This window comes from Plodia interpunctella, chromosome 14, assembly GCF_027563975.2.
Source record: "Plodia interpunctella isolate USDA-ARS_2022_Savannah chromosome 14, ilPloInte3.2, whole genome shotgun sequence".
Lineage (NCBI taxonomy): Eukaryota > Metazoa > Arthropoda > Insecta > Lepidoptera > Pyralidae > Plodia > Plodia interpunctella.
Genome location: NC_071307.1, coordinates 8,479,497 through 8,502,712, shown reverse-complemented (window position 1 = coordinate 8,502,712; position 23,216 = coordinate 8,479,497). Strand labels below are relative to the sequence as shown.

The 23,216-nt window shown below is 34.8% G+C and overlaps 2 protein-coding genes across 4 annotated transcripts; both read right to left on the bottom strand.

The window, feature by feature from the left end:
* Positions 1 to 467: 467 nt before the first annotated feature.
* Positions 468 to 1,899, bottom strand: LOC128675632 (uncharacterized). The gene has a single exon (XM_053755154.1). It carries the CDS (start codon positions 1,897 to 1,899, stop codon positions 472 to 474), a length of 1,428 nt encoding a protein of 475 aa, XP_053611129.1. The 3' UTR covers positions 468 to 471.
* Positions 1,900 to 5,242: 3,343 nt separating this feature from the next.
* On the bottom strand, positions 5,243 to 22,277 carry AQP (aquaporin). 3 transcript variants are annotated; one of them, XM_053754606.1, is made up of 8 exons: positions 22,077 to 22,277; positions 21,814 to 21,926; positions 14,254 to 14,437; positions 12,117 to 12,239; positions 11,245 to 11,396; positions 8,891 to 9,029; positions 7,935 to 8,036; positions 5,243 to 6,361 (listed from the first exon to the last, which is right to left on the bottom strand). In XM_053754606.1, the coding sequence occupies exons 2-8, from the start codon at positions 21,862 to 21,864 to the stop codon at positions 6,138 to 6,140; spliced, it is 975 nt and encodes a 324-aa protein (XP_053610581.1). In that variant the 5' UTR covers positions 21,865 to 21,926; positions 22,077 to 22,277; the 3' UTR covers positions 5,243 to 6,137. The 3 variants fall into 3 exon arrangements, with proteins under 3 accessions (XP_053610581.1, XP_053610583.1, XP_053610582.1); XM_053754608.1 differs by lacking the exon at positions 7,935 to 8,036 and having other exon boundaries at positions 22,077 to 22,276; XM_053754607.2 differs by lacking the exon at positions 22,077 to 22,277 and having other exon boundaries at positions 21,814 to 22,006.
* Positions 22,278 to 23,216: the final 939 nt, after the last annotated feature.

Here is a 23,216-nt window from a genome sequence, read left to right as displayed (position 1 = left end):
ATGGTACTGTCAAAATAATACAGATCTTTTTATTTAACCAAGTCGAGCTCTCATACCACTTATTTCTTGTTAGGGCTAGGTAATATGGAGGGGAGTATAGATCATATGCTTATAAAAACGACAAGGAAATCCCATTAGCACTCTGAAAGAATTTCCCGATACAATAAAATGCCTTGCTTTTTATAATTCTGCCACGAAAAAATGTAAGAGCTTCTTATTAAAAGGTATGGTTTCTTTTATTTGATCAATGTCTTTAAAAACTGGGTCTTGACATGGAGTTAGATATTAATATTGTAATTGTAAGATTGATATAAGAAATTTTAAAACTACAAGACATATAGTTTTTTTTAATATGATTTGATTTTACACGTGCTGAATCTGTCGTTTAAACTCTATACAAAAACAACAATATTTATGAACAAACAGAACACTACAACAAAATTTCTACGTCATTTAATATCTTCTGGTCTTTTACTGAAGAAAAATATTGTTTATTCGAGGATATCTTCGTCTCACTGCTAGTTCAATTAGCAACACTAAAACTGACAAGGCAATGCCCACCAACCACAAATAGAATGCAGCAGCAAAATCATGCGACGTAATACTACAACCCGTCATACAATGATAACTATTCCTTAGAGTATTCTTCATGAACACCTCCGATTTTGACACGTTCAAAATGCCCAAAGACTGCGCATAAAGTTTATTCAAAATCCCAGTATCACGCAAGCGCATCATCACACTCTGTAACTTCTCCATAACAAGACTAACTTTGCTAATAGGCATCTCATGATATATGTTCAGTATATTCTCTGTGGTCCTCATGAACTTTGCTTCATCATTCTCAGCAGTTACAGCTTGAAGTTCTTTCAACTGACCATCTAAAACTATAGTGACGCCTTTATATTTTAAAGCTTTTATCTCACAATCTATAAAGTCACTGCAGTATTCTGATTTTCTGAGTAATGTTTCAATACTGGAGTCATCGACGAAGTTTCTGCCGGGTGGCTGTAAGAAAACTTTTTTTCCCGAACTCATTATATCGTTATTTGTTTTGTACAACATCGGAGGGTGACTGATCGTCAGGAATGAATAAAGTTGAATGTTAATATAAGCCACTGTGTGGATACACAGTATCAAATAGAATCCATTTACTATTCTCTGTTTCGTTGAACAAGCCCGTTGCAAATTAGCTGATCCAATCATAGTCCCGAAACTGTACAGCAAAGTGATATGCAAAGAAACCCTTCGTTCTTCAATCCTTGACAGAAAATACCAAACTAACGAATAGTATAAGTAGAACAGGAAAAATATATACAGCCCATCTATTTTTGTAATTAGATTTTCTAACGATCTCTGCGCTCTTTCTACTGTATACACCCAGATAATAGCTTGGTTTCCATAAATACCTGAGTATGCAACAGTATCCCCGTAAATTCTGTAAAGACCGCCGGCGCAAATGTCTAGTATCCCATCTTCAAGATATTTAACAAAACTTGCTTCTGTAAAAGCGTTGCTTGCTTGAGATCTGATTTTAAGTAAACTCAAATTTGCATTAATTTTAGAAGCAACTATATTTAAGATCTCATAATCACATCCTGTGACCTCTCTGATGGGCTCCAAATCTTTTAGCTTATAGTATGATTTTACTGATGAAAATGGATGTAAATCGCCCATTCCGACACGTATTGGACATTTGTGAAAATCAGATGGAGTTTTCTGTACGTAAATTTGATTATTTTGCAAATTACCACAAATGCACGTATTAATATGGGTTGGGATGAGATTTCGTTCTAGGTCACAAGTATTTTTGTTCAGTTCAGGTAAAAATGTCAAAATTTTATGCTCTTTAGAAGCAGGATTGATAGTAAAATATGTGACATAATATTCATTTGTCATTAGTCCAATTTTGGAATACAAATATTTACAATCGGCATCTGAAAAATTGTTGATGACTATCATAAACTTTATGCTCTCATAAATAACTTTATAATGTAAATTCGACAATTGTTTACAATCATCAAAGTAAATAATAACCATCAAGTTTTCGTAATAAGTATAATTTGTTGTGGCCAAATTACTTATATTTTCATTGACAATTCTCGGTAAACCTTCATCAATAAGTTTTTTAGTCATTTCAAGAGAAAAACTTATCGCTCTCTCAGTTAAAATATCTAAAACATCATCACTTTCAAGTATCATTACAGTAATTCTTGAAGTAGCTTTCATTTTTACGACTTTCACCATACAATCAGTTAACGAATCAAATATTTTCGTTTGTCCTTCTTGTTCTAATAAATCATGTTTACAAGATCCAATTATTAAAACGCATAACAACTTTGTCACTAATATTATAATTATCCTTTTGGTGGACATATTTAATATCATGAATTCTATTATTTTTTTAATATTATACTTTTCTATATCTCCAAACGTTACAATCCGTTGATGCCAAAAACAGAAATAAAGATAGAAGCATTTAGTACCTAAATAATTAACTTGTAAAATTGCTACATCTATCCTTTAAATGCTTTTTCGTGTCAGTCGATTTAAAGTTTAGAAAATGATCACTCTATTGTACGATGTTTTTTTTTGATTATATGTCTCTGATGATTTACACGGCCCGAGTAATAGGCATAAGGTAATTAACAATTATTATGTTGAGGAATAAAAATCCAATCAATATCATGTTTGTGTTCAGTATCATTGTAAAGTAGCTGCGTCCTGGGGCTTAGCTCCCTTGGGAATTTCGGGATAAAAATTACCTACCCTATGTGTTATTCCAAGTTATATTCTACCCGTGTACCAAATTTCATTACAATCAGTCCAGTAGATTTTGCGTGAAAGGGTAACAAACATGCACACATTTATCCTCACTAACTTTCGTACATACTTAGATAATATTCGAAAAATGTATGCTTAGTTTCGCATTTATAATATTAGAAGGGTATGTTTTCATATAATAATAGCAACATTTTGACTTTATTTATTGTTAATCCACATGTTATTTTACACAATTCGATATCATAACATTTTCTATAAAAAAATCAGTTCAATTGAAAAGACGAATAATTACGTAGTTAATTACAGATATAAAAAAAGCTCTACTTATTCATTAAAATCTCTAAAGCTTCATTAAAAGTTGCAGTTTTTGCATTGCTTAAAAGGAACCAGTGCTTTTTCAAATGCCTCTAGGGTGAAAATTATTGAAGTCGCTCTGATGGGAATTGCGGTATAAATGTATGTGCATATTTTGTTTAGTTATTTAGTGAATGATATTTAGATTTGCAACTCAAGCGTGTTTAATTTGCATTTTTTTTGCCACGGTCCAATGTCAACAGAAGAAAGGTTATATTAACGTGTCGTCTATGTATCTGTATGTCTGTATGTCTATCTTGTAGCAGCCAAACAGCTGAACCGATTCTGCTCTAGAGGAGTGTTATAAGTTTTACGTGTCTTTATGTGTATCTGTCTGTTGCAACATAGCTCCTAAACGGGTGAACCGATTTTCGTTAGTTTTTCTTGTGTCATAGATATTTTTATCCCGAATGTTCTTGTCATGTTTCATGTTCAGCCGTTCAAAAGTTATAGCGAAATTATATGGAAAGTGAGAGGTTTTTTTAATTTCGTCTAACAAATAAACTTGTTACATTTAAAATAAATAAATAATAAAGTAAATAAATAAATTAGGACAAATTACACAGATTGAGCTAGCCCCAAAGTAAGTTCTAGACTTGTGTTATGGGATACTAACTCAACGATACTATATTTTATAACAAATACATATATAGATAAACATCCAAGACCCGGGCCAATCAGAAAAAGATCATTATCCATCATGACCCGACCGGGTATCGAACCCGAGACCTCCCGGTTAAGAGGCAAGCACTGCGCCACCGAGGTCGTCAAAAAAGTGAGTTTAATCGTGAATGTTCTTAAAGATTTCTTTTTGGCTTACAGATTAATCAGAAATAACCTTACCAGTAATCTATCGACATTCAAACAATTACTTCAAATTAGATTTCAATTGATTCTAACAATTTCTTGTTGGAGTATATTTTGACGACATCATACCGGACTGGCACTGGAGGTGCCGGGTTCGATCCCCGGTCAGGTCAACATGGGAAATGATATTTTTCCTGGCCTGAATCTTTGACCTGGGTCTTAGATGTTTATCTATATATGTGTATATTATAGAATATAGTATCGTTGAGTTAGTATCCCATAACACAAGTTTCGAACTCACTTTGGGGCTCAATCTGTGTGATTTGTTCATATATGTATAAGTAATTAATATACATAATCATTTTGACGAGACTCTCCAATTAAAAAGTTACAATTAGGTACTTCGTTTATAACAAAGGAATTACGACATTTGAACTTCTATAACTCTCCAAGTTAATAATTTTCAAACAACTACTGTGCGACTTTGAGCTGAATAACAGAATATCAATGTTCTTTTTGAATTAACGACTGTAAAATAATTCAAAAATTTGACTTTACTAGGGTACCTACCTCCTACGAGAATTCTGATATTTTTGCTTTATTATCGAGTGTGTTATTGCTAACACTGGTGTCAGATTTTATTCAAGTCGCCTAAAGGCATCTGACATGGCTTTTACGACTACCTAACCTACAGACAAGTAGTTGCAAATACCTCAGTGAACTATTAAACTGTCAACCAGTGTGCAGGTTTCTTCACTATGTTTTTCTTTACCAGAAGCAAGTGGTGGTCTATGAAAATTACTGCGAATGAGATTGGTATACAACTGATGTGGCACGAGTAGGATTCGAACCTGGGACCTTTCGATCATAGGCATATATGATCTTAACCACTAGTCCACCACCATTTCAATTAGAACATAAAAATAATATATATCAGACACAGCACTAAATACTCTGTTTATCAAAAAACTAAACCCGTATGTAATTTTGTTGAAATTGAGTTACAAATAAACAAACATACATTTAAATACTCCTTGCAGAATTTTTTATTTGGTATTTATAATAGTATTTTTTACAAAAGAGGGTCGTGAAACCATAGCCGAATCTTGAAAATTTCACAAGTTTTTCAGAGCGTTGAGCAATGAACACGATGAGATGAGGTCAAGGACGAGAGGTCATGAGTATCATATCAAAATAGAAGTGACTAGAATGTCATACAGGATCTCAAATAGATACATTTGAAATCTTCGAACAGTACGCAAACGAAGTTGCGGGCACAGCTAAAATAAAAACACTGTTAATAAATAAACAATTTTATTTACAGAGGGCATACGTAGTACTTATCATATTTTTGGAAGACATTTTTCTGTGTGAATGAATACGAATGTAGGATGAAATGATATAGGTAGCATAAAAAATGAGCAATCAGTAAAAAAATCTACATTTTCTACTCACAGTAATAAAATTTATTTGAAGCATTACTTAGCATGAATTATTTGTAAATAAACACTCATAAACATAACTTTTTAATTCAGTTACGCAAACAGTTAAAATTATACTTAAAAACGTAAGATTTAATAACGACATAATGAATAAAATATTAACACCCTGGAAAAAGTGACTAGAATTTCTTGTACGCATTGAAATGGGAATAATTTGACCCGATTTCCATATTAATTTAATGTATTTCACTGTAAAATTGTATCGACTACAAAATCTAGTGACGTAACACTCTATTCTATTAATCATAATAATATATCGAAGCAAAATCGCCATAGTCAAATAACATGGACCAATTGCAATTTCACAAGACAGATATATGTGTTTACAATCATAAGCCTAATTTAAAAGAAGGTAAGGTTTCGGTGGTCGATGAAGACGCTGCTTGGTTGGCACTCTTGTTATGTAAAAAATATTTAGGAGACCATAAAATAATACTTTCATTTATCAAAATTAGATGTTTGTGTTTGATGATTTTGACGATTCTTGATTAAGATGACAGCTCTAAGATTTTTGATTAAATCTTTGAGATGTGATCTCGAGACGTCATTGTCACCCCTCTTCTGTCTGTCTAGACCGTGATATTTCTAAAATTACTCATCATTCCCAACAAGATTTTAATTGAGTGCCAACCCTTCTGCAATTGGACTTGTAAAAAACATTAATCATTTAAAATAGTTAAGAATTAAATTTTAGTCTTCTTTTTCAGCCCAAATGCTGTCGCCGTTAACTTCAGTAGTGCCTCTGACGAACTTCTGGACAGCTGGTAGTTTGTACATGTAGACGGAGAGGACAGAGCCTGCGCACGCGCCGATCCAGTACACCAGAGCGTGTTCTAGAAGAGTGTGGCCTTCACAGCCGGCTTTGAGGGACGTCGCCAAGACTGGGTTGAAGTATCCACCGGAGTAGTCGAAAGCTGGAAGAGCATAGATAGCTATAGTATTGTCTCCCTCTCATTTGAGCGATATCCTGGTGACTTCTTTATCTATAAAGCCTCTGAGTCTAGGAATTAACCAAAAAACAGTGTAGTATATATACATATATAATGTAACAGATATTTTATCAATTCACTAGAAATCATGTTTTGTTTGGAAAAAATATCTTAAGAATAACGATCATATTTCAAAAAATATTCTCATAACTTTATGATTAGACCAAATATTTCGTGAGGTAACATTTATCAATTTAAATGGACGTAAGTACTGAAGCAAAATTATTTATGCTAAGATTGGAATGCATTTAATTTGCAAAATAATTCTTGATCAAACCTATTAAGACTTATGTAATCACCAAAATAATATACATAACAATTATATAGCTGATGAAAATCTATGTGAGACGTGTCATGTTTTAAATGATGATACTAATGAAGACAATAATGCTAATGCAGATGCGATAAAAGAATATATACATTCAACCGTCTGTGCTGATAGTCATGCATTTAAAAAACTGATGAATTTACAGGTGGCGACATTGTCGACAAGAAGAAAGAAACAAAGTTACCTAGACGTTTGGGCGTTTAAAGAAAGTTTTATATTCACAAACTACTCGTATATGCAGCTGGATATAATTATGTCCTACAAGTACACTAATAATATTTACAGCGTGATAGTTTCTTCTAGTGTGATTAGTCTTATCTGAAGCGATGTCAATTGATTTCATGGGATTGCTGAAAACTTATATTGCCTATGAATGAGCAAAATATTCAGGGTCGTTCATAAAGTTATAGTATTATTTATCCCCTTTATCAATAAAAACGTTATCCTCTGATTAGCCTCGGAATAGTTATTCTTTGTATTGTCTCGTTCTTTCAATGTCAAATACTGAAAAGTGAGAGAGGGACAACACAAAAGAAAGCTACTCCAAGACTAAACAGAGAACAATTTTTTTATTAATAAAACGGTATAAGTGATGCATAATGGTCTACAATACATCAATTACGTAAATGTATATATTTATTATAATATCGAAAAGGGAACTTCAGAATTTACATTCGTATATGTATTCATTTGTTTTTATACTAGTTGTGCCCCGGGGCTTTGCGCCAGTGGGAATTTGGGGATAAAAAGTATCCTAAGTATTATTCTAGGTTATACTCTACCCGTGTGCTAAATTTCATTACAAACATCCAGTAGATTTTGCGTGAAAAAGTAACAAACATACATACAAACATACATCATCGTAAACTTTCACATTTATAACATTAGTAGGATCTTAATGCTTAAGTTATTTAAGAATAGTTTAATTTTTTGTATTGTTTTTTGTATCAATAACTAACATTTTAAAAGTCTGTTCGATAAATTTGTAACATTAATTAGTGGACACTTGACTGGTTTTTTGTAATTGTTAAGTTACATTTTATTGTTTTTTAATAGAACTGTTTGTTTCCCAAATAAAAATAAAATAAATATTGTTTTTAAGTTTCGCCAACGTAGGATTTTTCTTGTCACCACTCTCGCCACCTGTCAGTTAGTCAAACACCGATGTACCTTTTCCTAAATGGATTTTGCAAAAGATGGACACGCTTAGGTCCGCATTGGCACTATTGTCCTGATACCGGTACACGAATACCGTGTGCCTAGTGAGGACCCCTGCAACAGTGAAATGTGTGATGATGTGTGGCCAGAGTTCTTTGTCAACTACACCCTCCAGAATACTGCTCCAAATTACCAATAGTTTGGAAGATAAGTTCGCTTTTGTACATATTTTCTTTATTTTATTTATAATAGAAGTATCATTGAGAGTACACCGTAAACATCGACGTTAACTTTAACATTTTTGTCTAAACGTCAGCGGCGCGCCGGTTAAAGTCAACGTTTTTGACGGTGCAATAAAAAATTATATGTACAAAAGTCGGAGTTTATTTCCTACATTGATTGATCAATTACATTAATTAGTTTGTACTATAAAATTATTATTAGCATAGAAACAGAACTGATAACATAATCAAAATTAAATGAACTACTTCGTGAAGGCCATTTTTCTTCCAATAATAAGTTTAAAGAATAAGATTCTAGTTATAACACATTTATAAAATTTACAGATTCTACAGTAAAGCCAAAAAACAAGTCATGAAAATCCATTTTATTATATTATCGTCGTAGGCAGATGTCGTATAAAACACTATATATCATCTCTAAGGAAAGGACGATTCACAAATCGAGTGTTTGCGACCCTCGACTAACGTGTCGGGTCTCAACATACACCCATCATTAGAATCTGTGACTTTTATTTCTCGATTGGCGAACAATGTACTATATTTCCATGAACAAGTTGCGTTCACGTTTTTCCAACGAAAATTTTCAACGTTTTATTTTTCGTTATTAGTTGATAATAGCTAATTCTAACATTCTGAATTATTCATGATTCAGTGTTAATTTTGTAAGTTGTTAATTGTGACAATGTATGTGATTGACAGTATTTTAAGTTTTACAATTTTGCTCACCGGCAACGACAAGAGATGTACCAATGAAGGAGTCAATCGCCGTCGCAAATCTGGGATTCAAGTCGCCTAGTGACTTTGAAGCCAGTCGACAGAGGCACGTGGCAATGCCCTCCACCACTGCCCCATAGAGTACTGGCACCTGCAAGAAAATAAGTTGTTATGGCCTAAATAAGCCTTGCGGGTATGAATTTCACTTCTCACCATCGAATGGATTCGAAGTGAGACACAGGGGACCAATCACATTGCGGTGTGGTTGACGTTCCGTCACAACGGCGCACTGTGATTAGTTGCGTCTCATTCGATTAGATCAACTCCCAAAAATTATTATAATGGTGGGTTAAAGTCAGAGAAATACACCGTGAATAAAAGCTAGTGTGTTATTATGCAATGAATAACGTGTATATGAGTAATTTTAGTTTCTTTTACAGTTGTCCCCTGTCGGACAAAAATATAAAACAAGTTTCGAACTTACCTTATTGTTATTGGCTAACATAATCTGTGTGATATAATAATTGTTGCTAACTTATAGCAAATATAATAATTGTTAAATAAGTAAATAATAAATAAATAAATAAATATATTGGGACAAATCACACATATTGAGATAGCCCCAAAGTAAGTTCGAGACTTGTTTTATGGGATACTAACTCAACGATACTATATTTTATAACCAATACATATATAGATAAACATCCAAGACCCAGGCCAATCAGAAAAAGATTATTTTCCATCATGACCGAACCCGGGACCTCACGGTTCAGTGGCAAGAACTTTACCACTGCACCAAGGCCGTTGAATTGTTGCGTTGTTATATTATAATTAATACCAAACATTTATAACTAGCACCCAACTTTTGCTAATATTCGTGTTAAGTACTTATGAAAGTTGGTTATGTCCGGATTCCCCTCCATTTTGGTTTGCGACATGTGTTGTCGAGTGTTCTAACTCAACTCAACTAATATAGCGCATATCTAGTTTTATTAACTAACAATAAAATAAGCGTGATGAAAAACACCATCATTAAGTATATTTTTAACAATTCAAATTGAATTTGAATTGTTACTCAAATCTGTATTTTCACTCTCACTCTCTCACTTATTGCTGAAAAAGTAATAGTAAGTTACAGTTTACAGCACATCAAGTTACCCAAATTCATTGCAAATTCGCCGCTATTTATACCTCGGCATAAAGATCTGTACAGGGAACTTCATATGCGGTCGACTGTACTACGAATACTGGAAATCTGTAAGGGGCTTTAGAGAAGAGCTTGATGCTAAGCGTGACGAGCTTAAGGCCCGACCACCTATATAATTATGTTGGAGGAGTGCTGACTTACAGTGAATGTGGACGCACTTTCACTGCTAAAATTGGCTATGTCAGTCACCTGAGAGCTCACGATCGTTCGTCTCAGTAGCCAGATACCAAGTCGCTGTGGCCGAAATCGGTCTGGATATATATATATATATATCCAACAACATCATAAAACATAATTTACTTTTGAATACCATTGCATGCAGCGTTTCAGTTGTGTTTTTTTTTTAATAGAAATGCACTCTAAAACAAATGGAGCTCACACTGGCTCTGGTTTGAGCAATGGGGTGCTATATTGATCCCTGTCCAGACAGGTCGGCATTTTTATAGATGCGTGCACTCTAGTGCACGCATCTATAAAAATGTTGTACCTACTATTTCATGGTTGGGAAATTATTATTAATTTAAATGAATTTGTTATACTATACATGTTATAGTTAGATTAAAATAAAGAATGTCATACTTAGTTTTGAAAATAATAATGAGATGAAAAAATCCCGAATTGAGCGGGAAATTAAACTCATTCAGGTTCAATTCCCGCTCGATTGCAGAATTGTAAGAGCATTATCCCCGATAGACATCCGGAACTGTGCTCTTAACCACTGAACTATTGAGACCATGCCAAATACATACACTAGTTTAATTGAACTAACTTCTATTAATAGAAATAGAAAATCTCTATTTCTCAAGTTTCAATCAAATTATTGAGGTATTCCTCGAAGCGCACTTGTTTTTAGCGCACCCGTCGAACCGCACCAAAAAAAGTGTGCTTCGAGGAATACAAAAAATATTGAAATTTCGTTCTTCGAAGCGTACCCACTTTAAAAATAAAAAAGGAAGAGCCATGAAGTGATCGTTGAAATATAGAACGCACCCTATTTTGACAATAGACAATCAAACGTCAAGTCTTGTGTTTCCCGCCTTAAGCGTCTCTCTTTCCGCGCTGCTCTGTATCGTGCTACTAGAAAAATCACTAATAAACTAGACTTTATAAGTTAATTATCAGTTTTTATTAGTAATACATTATATCAACACTATTTCACCTGTAAGTCCGCCCTACACTCCTCATACGCCTTGTCCTTGTGTGTTTCGGAGATCTCCAACGCCCAGTACATCTGTACATACTTGAACACCATCACGCCTCCGATCAGCTCGGCCGCTGTCTTCAGCAGGGCTCTGCGGGTGTCGCCTTTGCCTGAACCATTAAAAATTGGTAAACTCTATGTAGTAACTGAGTTTGGCTAGAAGAGACGACCATCGATGGATAAAACGGAGTAGTGGCCGAGACAGGAGTAGAGAGGTTCGTAAACCACCAGCCTGCTGGTCAGTTGACACTGTTTGGTATGCCTTTCTCTTTTCGCACATAGCTTTCATCAACTTACTCGATGGAAGCACCATCAACCCATTGCATCAGTTGATGCAATGGGTTGATGTTGGCGGAAAATGATAGTAATGGACTGGATTCGATCGAAGTAAATTTTCTCATGCTAAGTAGGCTTTTTCTTAAATAATATATAGTAAGTATATGAAGTTGTACCCTATTTAAAGCAAAGAAATAATTTTTGATTTTGATCAATTCCCTACAGTTATCAGGTTCAATTCAACACAGTTTCTGCATTCACAGAAAATCGCAAGCGAACGCGTCGTTCAATTTTTTTTTTGTTTTAAACTTTTGAATTTTGTTCCTGAACTTAAGACATGGGAACCGAATGGTCAGAGGTTCGAATGCTCATCGTTATCACATCACATCAGTTTGACTATATCGCTTATCACATCAGTTTGGCTCGACATTGTTCATGACGGTTACATCAATGTCTAGCCATGAGAAATACGACAATGAGAGAGAGAGAGACACGGAAGCTCTCATGTTATCCTATTCACTGCGAAAGTTATCACAACAGTAGACCTTACGTACCTTCAATGATATCCTCAATGTGTGTGTACGGGCATGCCGTGGCGTCTCCCCAATTGAGAGACCACCAGATGGTGAGGGCAAACAGGAATACTGCATACGTTGCCACGCCAAAGTTGTCTGCAACTGCGCAAAGGAAACTACTGGTTACTTCTCTCTTTCCCGGTTGCATTCGGTGCTGTGACGCCACAAAGCCGGGATCAGCATATAATGTTTACTTTTAAAAAATGATACATACAATTTTGAATGCTAAGATACTACTAGCGGCCCGTCCTGGCTTCGCTCGGGTGAAACTCAATAAATTATACACCTAAACCTTTCTCAGAAATCACACTATCTACTGGTGGAAATCGTACAAAAATCCGCCCAGTAGTTTTTGAGTTTATCGCGAGCGAAGCTGCGGGTAGAAGCTAGTTTGACATCAAAAATGTAACTGGCAGGATTCAAAACCACGGCGAGGTAACGTCGTGATTCAGAGCTGGTCAGTCGTAATGTCGGCTTCCACTGATAGCGCCAAATGTATGTATATCATCTATCTGGTGCTTGTCCCAGAAGCCTTTGTATTATCGTCTTTATATACTTAGATGTCTTATTATATATATATTATAGTCTTTATATAGAGAACAGATATTACGGCGACGACGTCTTTCCGGTAGAATCTTCTTCTACCGCCACGGACCTTTGTAAGAAGGTCGGAAACGTCTGGGAAATAAAAAAATGTATATGCGCGTTTAATACCTGTTCTTTAGTACTATATAATTATGCAAAGTTTAAAAGTAGTTATTATTGTCTTTTTTTCCACCCGAAAATATTATGTCCTTCTCTCTCACTACGATGCAAATGCACCAGTCCTCAAGGAGTACGGTAAAAGTAAGAGGTTCCAATAAATATACTCTATTTTATCTAAACGACAGCGGTGCGCGGTTGAGCGGTGCAACCCACTGTTCGACTTTTTCTTCGAGGCGAAAGAGCGAAAGAGCAACACTCTTATTGGGTGGAAAAAATCGTATTACGTATGACAAAGGCCAAGAAGACCTCGTGAAGCTTAATGTCATAGTTTCGTTCTCATGTAATTTAAGTTTGATTACATGTGTAAATGCCATTATAGGAAATACTTACACTTATACTTTCTCATCAGCGCAATCTCAAAAGAAGCACCGTGGGTGCTCACAAAAATAATAATATAAAATACTCTTACAGTTTGCACTATCTTTAACAAGTAACGTAAAGTAACTTCCGCACATTGTGTGATACTATTAGAAAAATACCATGATCATGCAAGCACGTTCTTATGAAAATTTCCTCTTTGAAAACTGTAAATTCTTAGAAAAATCCAGGAATATTCTAAAGTTTGCATAAAACCAACAGTTTATGTTAGTTTCACAGTCACGTGGCCAGGTGTCTGTGGATTCTAAGAAAACTTGAGAAAATACGCAATAATGTTGGAGTTTTGTCGTATCTACAGCGTATATTAGTTTTAAAACGATTCCATACGCCGGTGAACAGAAACTACGCTATCTATTGATAAAAGGAAATTCGAGGAGAAATTGTAAATGAAGACTAGACTATTTTCGAGTGGAGTTCCAAGAGAGAGAAATCTGACAGCAATTAATGCTGCTGTACCAGATTCTGTGTCCAATATTCTGGTGTAGCTTAGGATGAATAATGAAAACCCTTACAAACATTTACACTTGTTGGTTCTAAAGTTTTATGTAACTGTAAACATGTATTGTACTGAAAAAAGAAAAAAGATGGGGAGGATGTCGTCAAATATCAATGGCGTGACTGTAACGTCAGTAATCTTATTGATGTAACTCATGCGCCCAAGTGACTGTTATATCCATGGCATTAGTAGGTACTCAGTACTTACTAAATCTATTGATATATGAAGAATTACTGGTATGTTAAGTGTGACTGAAGTGACAGACATGACTGATCTTACCAACGATAAGTTTGAAGCAGCAGCCACACAACTCGGCAGCTCCTCCATCAGTAATCTGACAGTTCAGACCCTCCTATTAACGTGAGGTGGAGGTAGAAAGCTACCTCCACCTCACGCTAATAACGACTTGAATATAATGATTGAATATAGTTCTTATGTGGCTGGCGTGACTATTATGCCTGACGTGAATGATCTTACCAACGATAAGTTCGAAACAGCAACCGCACAGCTCGGCAGCAGCTATCGCTTCCTCCAGCAGTAATCTGACAGTTGGTTCAGACACCACCCTTTGTACCAGTCTCCTCGCGCAGTGTGCTAACAGCGACGTCAGTAGGATGAACAGTGTGGACACTACCAGTGGCGCAAACGTCACCTTGTTTATCTGAAAAGATAATAACAGTTTAGTGGAAGTAATTAACTACTTTCCCGCTATTTTAATGTCCTACTATGTTCAACGTTTTGTACAACCAGAATTGATAACATGATTTGGAATCGATAAAACATGCTCTTTTGAAAAGAAACAAGGACTCAAGGTTGAAATTCACCAAATAGTCTATAGAACAGAAGATTCGTGGATAACAATTAATCTTACTAATTTTATAAATGCGAAGATTTGTGAGGATGTATGTTCTCTTTAACGCAAAATCTACTGGACGGATTCTTAACAAATATGGTACACAGGTAAAATATATAGGAACCTGGAATAATACATAGGGTAGTTTTTAGCTCGAAATGCCCACGTGAGCGAAGCACCGGGGCGCAGCTAGTGTCATAAATAACATCGAAAATGTTACAAAGACAACTCACCTTGAGTTGCACCAGTCAACTTTGACATTCACTTTGACCTGCGCAGAATAACACAAAGTACGCAATTTTATCTAATCGGCGGCGCACAGGTTAAAGTTAACCTCTATGTTGAGTGGTGTCACTAAGCCTTACATCTTATTATCTTAATATTATGCACCTAACCTAATGTTATATCTCAATATAAGTCAACTATTTAAGAGGCATAGGACATCTAATTTATTTGATTACTTTCCCCTTCTTATTTAAGTACAAATATGTTAAAATTAAGAAAAGCACAAATATGTTAAAATTAAGAAAATCTGTTAGGTTTAGTTAAGTTTGAAAACAGTGCAAAGACGATAAAAGCTCAGGCGAGAACGTGTAAAGTGCATTTAAAATGCACTTAAGTAAATTAAAACTTGTAGGTGTTTACTTATTCTTAGAAGGCGAATAAGGGTGTTAACAGACACCGTGGTTAATATCTAAATACATAGGATGCTGGTAACAAAACCACCTTAATACACACAACTTTAGCTAAAGCGAAAGATATGTAAAAGTCTTTAAAATTCAAGCATGCGATGAAAAATATCGCAAGGTAAACTATGTAAATTGTACTTAACATTCAAGATAGTGAAGACAACAACTTCGGAATTCCAATAGCACTATCATATTTATCAGGTTTGCATGAATCAGTAGAAATAGGGACGTTACTTGAATAACAAGTTCATAACTTAGGGGACTCGGTAAACATGGTCTGTTTCTGAAATAAATATTATTTCGTGGGACATTTCAAGAAGTATTCAAACCGTTGCCGAGCGAGACACCGACCGAGTCGCGCTGTCAGACGGGCCAAGTTTTCGTTTGGCAATCAATTTCCTACTACCGTGCGTGGGTAATATTGTTTTGTATAATACTTTGCATTTTTTACTAAACATTAATAATCGTCCATAAGTCAATACTATTCATTCATTCTAATATTATAATTGTAAAAGAGTGTTTATTTCCTTGTTTGTCCTTCTTTAACGTAAAAACTGAGCTGGTTTTCGAAATGGTCTATTTTTGCCGCCGCTGGCGCTGCGCGCATCTGCTTGTAAGTATATACTGCTGTAAGCATTCATTTAACAACCATAATTCCAAAAACGCTTGAATATACCTACAAACCTAGGTATAACTATACTTTTTTTTTTAATTACTACGGAGCCGACAAATAGGTATAGGCAGCCTACCTGATGGAAAGTGGTCACCGCAGCCTATGCTCGCTCGCAATACCAGGGGTGTTACACACGCGTTACCGACCCACAATAAACGAAAAGTCTTTTCTTTTCCATGTTAATGAGAATCGATTTTTTAATTAGGCATATCGAAAAAATAAAAAAGAAATTGATCGACGAACTTGGCCCTATTTTTACTTCACAATTACCTACCCCTAAGTTGACATTCCTCTCCCCGAACCTATTTCTCCCCACTATCGATTCCGCTGTAGTGACTCAGACTTTGTCTTAGAGAGAACACAGAAATTACACATTTCTTTTAACTGAAATTTTTACTTACAGTATAAAAGGTAGTTTTTTAGATTCTACCTGAAAAAAATAAATATACTTTTTCTTTAAATTTCTTACATAAAGACCTAGGCCGGGGGCATTTTAGAATACACTTAAATTACTCCTTCTTACATTGATACGGGAGTTAGCGAAACTACAGAACGGATTTCGATGCGGGTTTAATAAATAGTGTGATTCCCGATGAAGGTTAAAGTTATTAAGGTTTTACCCGTGCGAAGTCGGCACAGGCCGCTAGTGTTAAATATCAAAATCACTTTAGATTTTCCATAAAATAAATGAAATTTTAATAAAATATATAAAGCCATAGCACAACAATGGCAAAACTTAATCTATCAGGACAATTACAGGAATATTCGCTCTGGTAAACGCCGCTACCAACGCTGTACCAACAAAATTAATTAGAATATATTGTACTAGTTACTTGACTCGGTCCATTAAACTGGAAATAACTCGAGCCGATCAGTCTGAGTATCCTCTTATTTGCTCGACAGTTGAACATTTGGAACGCAAACTCTGAAACTCACGGTTATATATTGTGTTCGACTTTTTGTCTCTCTCCTATTTTAGTTGAGGTTCCCGTTAACATTCTCGACTGCGATGCCTGGAGGTCTGTTTAAAAAATAAACCATGTCTTACGGGCCTTAACACGCATATGTCCACGATTAGTTGATTGATAGAGAATGATATTAATGTCTTCTTTATGTGAACCCCCGAGGCAAAAAGAGGGATGTTATAAGTTTGACCGCTAAGTGTTTCTGTCTGTCTGTGTACGTGACACCGTAGCTCATCAACGGTTGAACCGATTTGAATGAAGTTTCTTTTTATTTGATAGCTAATTTCTTTGCGGTGGTTTTTAGATATGTTTGATCAAAATCGGTTCAGCCGTTCAAAAGTTGTAGCGAAATGAATATTGAAAGTCTGGGGTTTTTAAAATCTGTCTAACAAATAAACTTGTTACAAGCTTTTATTTAGTTTCACTTGTCCCGTTGTCTGTTTGTAAATATTGTGACAAAATTACATTTTACGTAAAAATCTTGTGTAAAGTTAATGTTTTTTATTATCCTTGATATACCTGTTTGTGTTTTCATTTTGTCATTCAATTAGGCAGAGTTTATGACGTATTGGCCACCCCTATGTAACAGCATTTCGTCAGTACGCGGCACTATGAGCTCTCAGCAAGGTAGATGCATCCAGAGATTGCAGCCATTAAATTCGTTTTATTTAAAACTAATCTTTACTAACGGCTTTGCCCGCGTTTTTATGTGCGTCCGCTCCGTAACTTATGTATCAACATCTCGGGTTCTAAGCAACGTATCGCGATAAAACCTATACAAGATTTTAAGTTAGACCATCCGCTATACAACTGAGAAAACCGTTTCAAATTCCATTTCAGTAGTAGTAGTTTTGCGTGTTGCGCGAACAAACATATAGACAGACAGACTGACAGACAGATAGACAGGCAGACAGACAGACAAACAGACAGACAGACAGACAGACAGACAGACAGACAGACAGACAAAAATTCTATAAACAAAATGTTTTGGCTTCTATTAGTCCCACAAATACACCCCTCATATTTATTTTTATTTAACATATCTTATGTACAGACAGTCTATTTGCAGTTTTATTATATGTATAGATTTAGAGCACTAGTACCTACTGTACGCTATATAGATAATGGGCTCGGTTTTGCATCCCCTTCTAAGTTGTTTTAGTTGAAGTAAACGGAAAATGTGGGACGCTCAATGAACTTCAGTGTTCCACAACAAACCACCTCTCCTCTCGCCAACCTCTTCAAATAGAACTCCTGTGCTTGTTTCTATTGTATATTGTTTTCTATAATTTATGTGGGTATGTACTTTTTTTTTTAAATTGTGTTTTGTAGACAACATATAATGTGGCAAGTTTTTTATATTTACTATGTTTTAGTAATTATACCTACTTTTGTTATTATTAGCGAAGACCTGTTATTGGTAATCTTTGATGTATTTCCATTTTTATAATGTTAAATAATTACTGTTGGTTTTCCTTAAATAAATCAATACATAAATAAAACCTTTATATAAATAAACTTATGCTGTCTTATTTAAACTGCACCACTGTAAACAAGTTTAAACATGCATGTTGATAAATTATTTATTTCGCCATATTCAAACGGAAATGTAATATTAAAATGAGTAGTAATGATGTAAGAAATAAATTAAATTCAAAATATAAACTTAAATAAATAGAACATATTTAATAAACTGTAGCGACATTGAAGAATTGCATTTTATGTAGTGCGACTAGTGAACGAACCCCCCGCCTCTAGTCGTCTCTTGGCTGTCATTTATGACGCACATATTGTTATGTTTAATTAATTGGCAATAAAGTATTCGTTAATGAAGTTCGGTCTTTCTCTCCAAGTCACCCATCCCGACAAAACAATAATATATGGTAAATCACACAGATTTAGTCACAAAGTGAGTTCCAAACTTATGTTAAGGGATACTAACTCAACGATACTATATTCTATAACAGGTCAATCTGAAAAAGATCATTTTCCATGTTGACCTGACGGGGATCGAACCTGGGAACTGTGTAGCAGTGTAGCATTAAGTCACGGAGATCGTCAATAAATACTTCTAAAACGAAAATAAGTGAGTATTCTCGACTTCCGATACACAGTCATACACCAAATCCCCGTTATTAGCAGACTATTCGTTCACAACTAAACTATTCGCAACCAGGAACAAGTTAGTGCACTTTTAATGCGATTATTCAGAGACGAACATCTTAATAGATATATGGAATAACTAACGGCCGACTTCGCTCGGGTAAAACTCTGTAACGCCACGCATTATACAACTGTCTGCCTTTGCCTATTTCTACTCCAACCCTACCCGAGATTACCCTACCACCTAACAACTCTAATGAAAAGTGGCCTATGTAATTCCTAAAGGTTTGGCCTATCTCTGTGCCAAATTTCGTCAAAAACGACTCAGTACTTGTTTACTCATTATAAACAAAAAACAAAAAAATAAACAAATCTTTTCTCTTTATAATGTTAGTAATGGATAGTATGGAATAAGTGTTGTAACAAGGACTTTACGAATACTATCCTTTACGCTCGTCGCTAGGCAGCCGTGTTGTTGTGTATAAAGAACGGAAAAATGTAGCGGTTGTGCTAAGAGTTATTTAAATGTTATTGAATATAGTTTTGTGTATGATACGTCTGGGTTTATAAATTTATACAAAATCTATAGGTATTTTATAATGGCGGCCAACGTGAAAACATTGTAAAGTGTAGACTTTGTTATTCAGGTTATAATATTAGTAAAATTTCAAACTAATTCAGATGTCAGGGACAATATGTTAAATACCTTACAACCCTGGGCTCCGATACTCAACGGCTGTGCAAGGAACCGGGAAAACGTTCAGACGAGAGAGAGAGGGAGAGACTAAAGTAAGCTTCGATATCTACATATATGTATGTCTGTGAGTTTGCCCGAACTCCTAGGAACTTCCGCATTTGTGTTCCGTACACAACTTCGTAACGCGAGCTTAGGCATTCCAGCTTCTATTGCTTTAGCTACGCGAAAATTGGATAAATAATTTACACTGCTAATAGCGAATTGGGATTCCTCTACTGTGGAAATTTCAGCTTATTACACAAATCACCTAGGTATTAATTAACTAATAAAATGTAAAAGTAAATTTGTTTGTTAACTTTTTAAGCTCTAACTACTCAACTAATCTTGAAATTGTGCATACATGTAGTTTGAAGTATGTAGAAGGACATACTACAAGAAAAATATCTGTTCCCGTGGAAAACTTACGCGGGCGAAGCCGCGGGCAACAGCTAGAATCTATGAACTGGATTTAGGTCAAGTTCTTGTTTAACTAAAACTTGACCTAAAACCAATTCATACTTATCTTAAAAGTAACAATATCTCTGATTTCGAAGGGTGAGTTGCACCATTCAACTTTAAAGTTGACGTCATTGTCGACAAAATGGCTTCGCGGGCCGTACTTGCATTGTTCTACGCAGATTAAAGTTAACGTCAAATTTGACTGGTGCAACCCACTCTAAGTAAGTAAGTATATCTACAATTTCGTGACAAATCAGTTAACATACATAATCGAATATAGACACAAAACGATATTTTGTGACAGAGATAAAACAGATTTCTAATTGGTGTCTACCTTTTTTTTAATAGCCTGTGGTGTCCCACTGTTGGGCAAGGCCTCCCCTCTATTTCACCATTACAAAAATATCTACAAATAAAATACATACACACAAACACACAGTCACCAGGCCATCGATATCCATACGTGCCTTTTGTTTTTACATATTTCTATTTGTTGTTGAGTTTTACTTGACGATTCACTGCAAGAGAGAAACATTGTGAATTTTCTATGAATGCCAATATCGTCGGTGGGAAGCGTTTAGTTGAAAGTCTGTGTTACTAATGTTTGTGTTTGTCACGTAATGTGTGAGGTGCACACACAGATATGAAAAAAAAAATTAGTTTAGTTTATATTTAAAGTGGGTACGTTTTGTATTTATTTAAAATATTTTAATTTAAATTTTAATTTATTGATTGGATAAAGAAAATAAAGGATTAAATTATATTTTTAAAGTTTTCTATTGACAAGAGCCCCGTGTTATAAAAACTAATATAATATATATATTAGTTTTTATAACACGGGGCTTAATGTATATATTATATTAGTTTTTATAACACGGGGCTTAATTTGAAAATTTCATATTTCGCTTAATATCTATTATTGAGAAATTGTCATTCGCGTTACACTCAACCAACATATCGAAACCAATACTTCCTTATAACACAATATTCATCAAATACTTACCTATAATGAAATGCCATCTGTGATCTTCGTCTCTATACTGATTTTGGATTCTCGACCTTAGGTTGCGATAACCCAAACAACTTTGACATTACGTGTTACGTGTATGATTGTATGCCATTTACATAATTAGTATGGAGGACGCGCAGACAGACCTACGCGCATGCGGAAGTTTTATAGGTATACGGAGCTCTACCTTGACGGTAATTTTGTACTGAGTAATAGAAACGTCAAAATATTTACGTAAGTCCCAAAATTCTTAAAGTAGATTTGGTAAGTTCTTATTTACTTCAATGTTTTGTTGTAGATAAATTTCGATTAAACAATATTAATTACTTGAAGTCTAGAACGTTTTATGCATAAGATTTTTTATTAATTTATATATAAAAAAGAACAAAACGAATATTCAATAATAATAAACTTAAAACTAAAGATGTGAGTAGTTTTAATTTTAATAAAACTGAACGGTGATTATTTAAGTATTAGAAATTATGACGGAATGATGTTTTAGCAACATTCAATGATTTGTACAATGATCCCACGCAACACCAAGACGTACCTTGACAACTACTTTTAAAAATATCCCAAGAACGTCAATAGTGAACTTCATCTTGGCAAATTGTCCGATAACTCACTTCCAATAGATACCCACTTTGATTCACTTCACTATAACTGAAAATGAAAATAGCCAATTTACAAACGCGGGAACACTAATACCGCGAGCATTTTGCTACAAAATAACCCACTTAGCTCTAATAACGAGCCAAAAATTCAAGACCACACTCTATTTTTAACGCCAAACCTCACAGACACAAAACTTACCATTTTATATTAAATTCAAAAGCAGTAATTTCTTTTCACAAGTCACCTATTTTCGAATTGGGACTTGGATAAGTCGGATTCGTAAAAAATATAATATGTACTACGTTTGATTTTTGATGTGAGAGCGACCGTTCTGCGCACACGCATGTTGAAGCGAGGTCGACCGGAGGCGGTCTTAATATAGACCCGAACGGAACAGTACTACAGATCGAATCTCCCAGGGATTCGTTTTATACTGCAATGGCGGGAAAAAATAGGAAAACGCAAACGCTGGTGGCGAACACATGTGTCGTCCTCATATCATTGCCGTCAAAAATAGTGCAAAAATTTCAATTGCAAGGCCTGCACTACATGTGGGGGGCATAGATTTGGAAATGGATCGCAGAAAGGACATTAACTACTTACTTTTGGCAATGAACTTGTGACTACTACCTACCGATTATACTGATTATATTTCTCTGTCTCTGTCTAATTTGATACTTAATTTGACGGGTGTTTGAGGGTAAAAATGTACTCGAAATACATGATTTTGGTCAGTCTTATCACCCGAAAAAAATTATTGTTTTCGTCATGCGATTATAAAATAATATTTGGTGCTTATAAAATGTATTCAATGCCAAAATATAGTTTAAATAAACAACTTAAGCTATCTTAACTAAAGCCAATCCCGCTAGAATGAAGGCAGTTGGCATTAAACTAACATTAATTTTGTGCCCCCATTTGCGTCCAAACTTGCAAATCTAGCAATAGTCGGAACTACTAAATGTGCCAGATGGACAATATAAACACAAAGCCTGAATACACATTATCTAAAGAACAATTGCTTACCAACGACTCCACTTTTGGCGCGAATTTAAGATATATGTTGGTTCTTTGTAGTTTTCTTGCATTAGAATTTTCTCGATAGTGAGAAAATCTTAACCAAGAATTTTACCTCGTTTTTAAAAATTTGGATTTTTACACAATTTATGCAATGTCTCTTACATTTAAGGGTGAATTTCACGAGCGTTTTAAACTCCGCCGCGGGCTCTCATTAGTGTTTAAATTGTACCGTAAACAATAATCAATTTATTTATCCTATTTTATAAATAAGTGAAATACTGGTACAATGTTAATTTTATAAACGTTAAATTTAAAAAA

What these genes read in the sequence shown, in the direction of transcription:
- LOC128675632 (XM_053755154.1), bottom strand. Translation starts at nt 1,899, where the DNA reads ATGACAAATGAATATTATGTCACATATTTTACTATCAATCCTGCTTCT.
- AQP (XM_053754606.1), bottom strand. Translation starts at nt 21,864, where the DNA reads ATGAAGTTCACTATTGACGTTCTTGGGATATTTTTAAAAGTAGTTGTC. An exon ending in TACATCTCTTGTCGTTGCCG is followed by an intron (nt 8,037 to 8,890) that starts GTGAGCAAAATT and finishes TCACTGTTGCAG; the next exon opens with GGGTCCTCACTAGGCACACG. An exon ending in CAAAATCCATTTAGGAAAAG is followed by an intron (nt 6,362 to 7,934) that starts GTACATCGGTGT and finishes ATGCTCTTCCAG; the next exon opens with CTTTCGACTACTCCGGTGGA.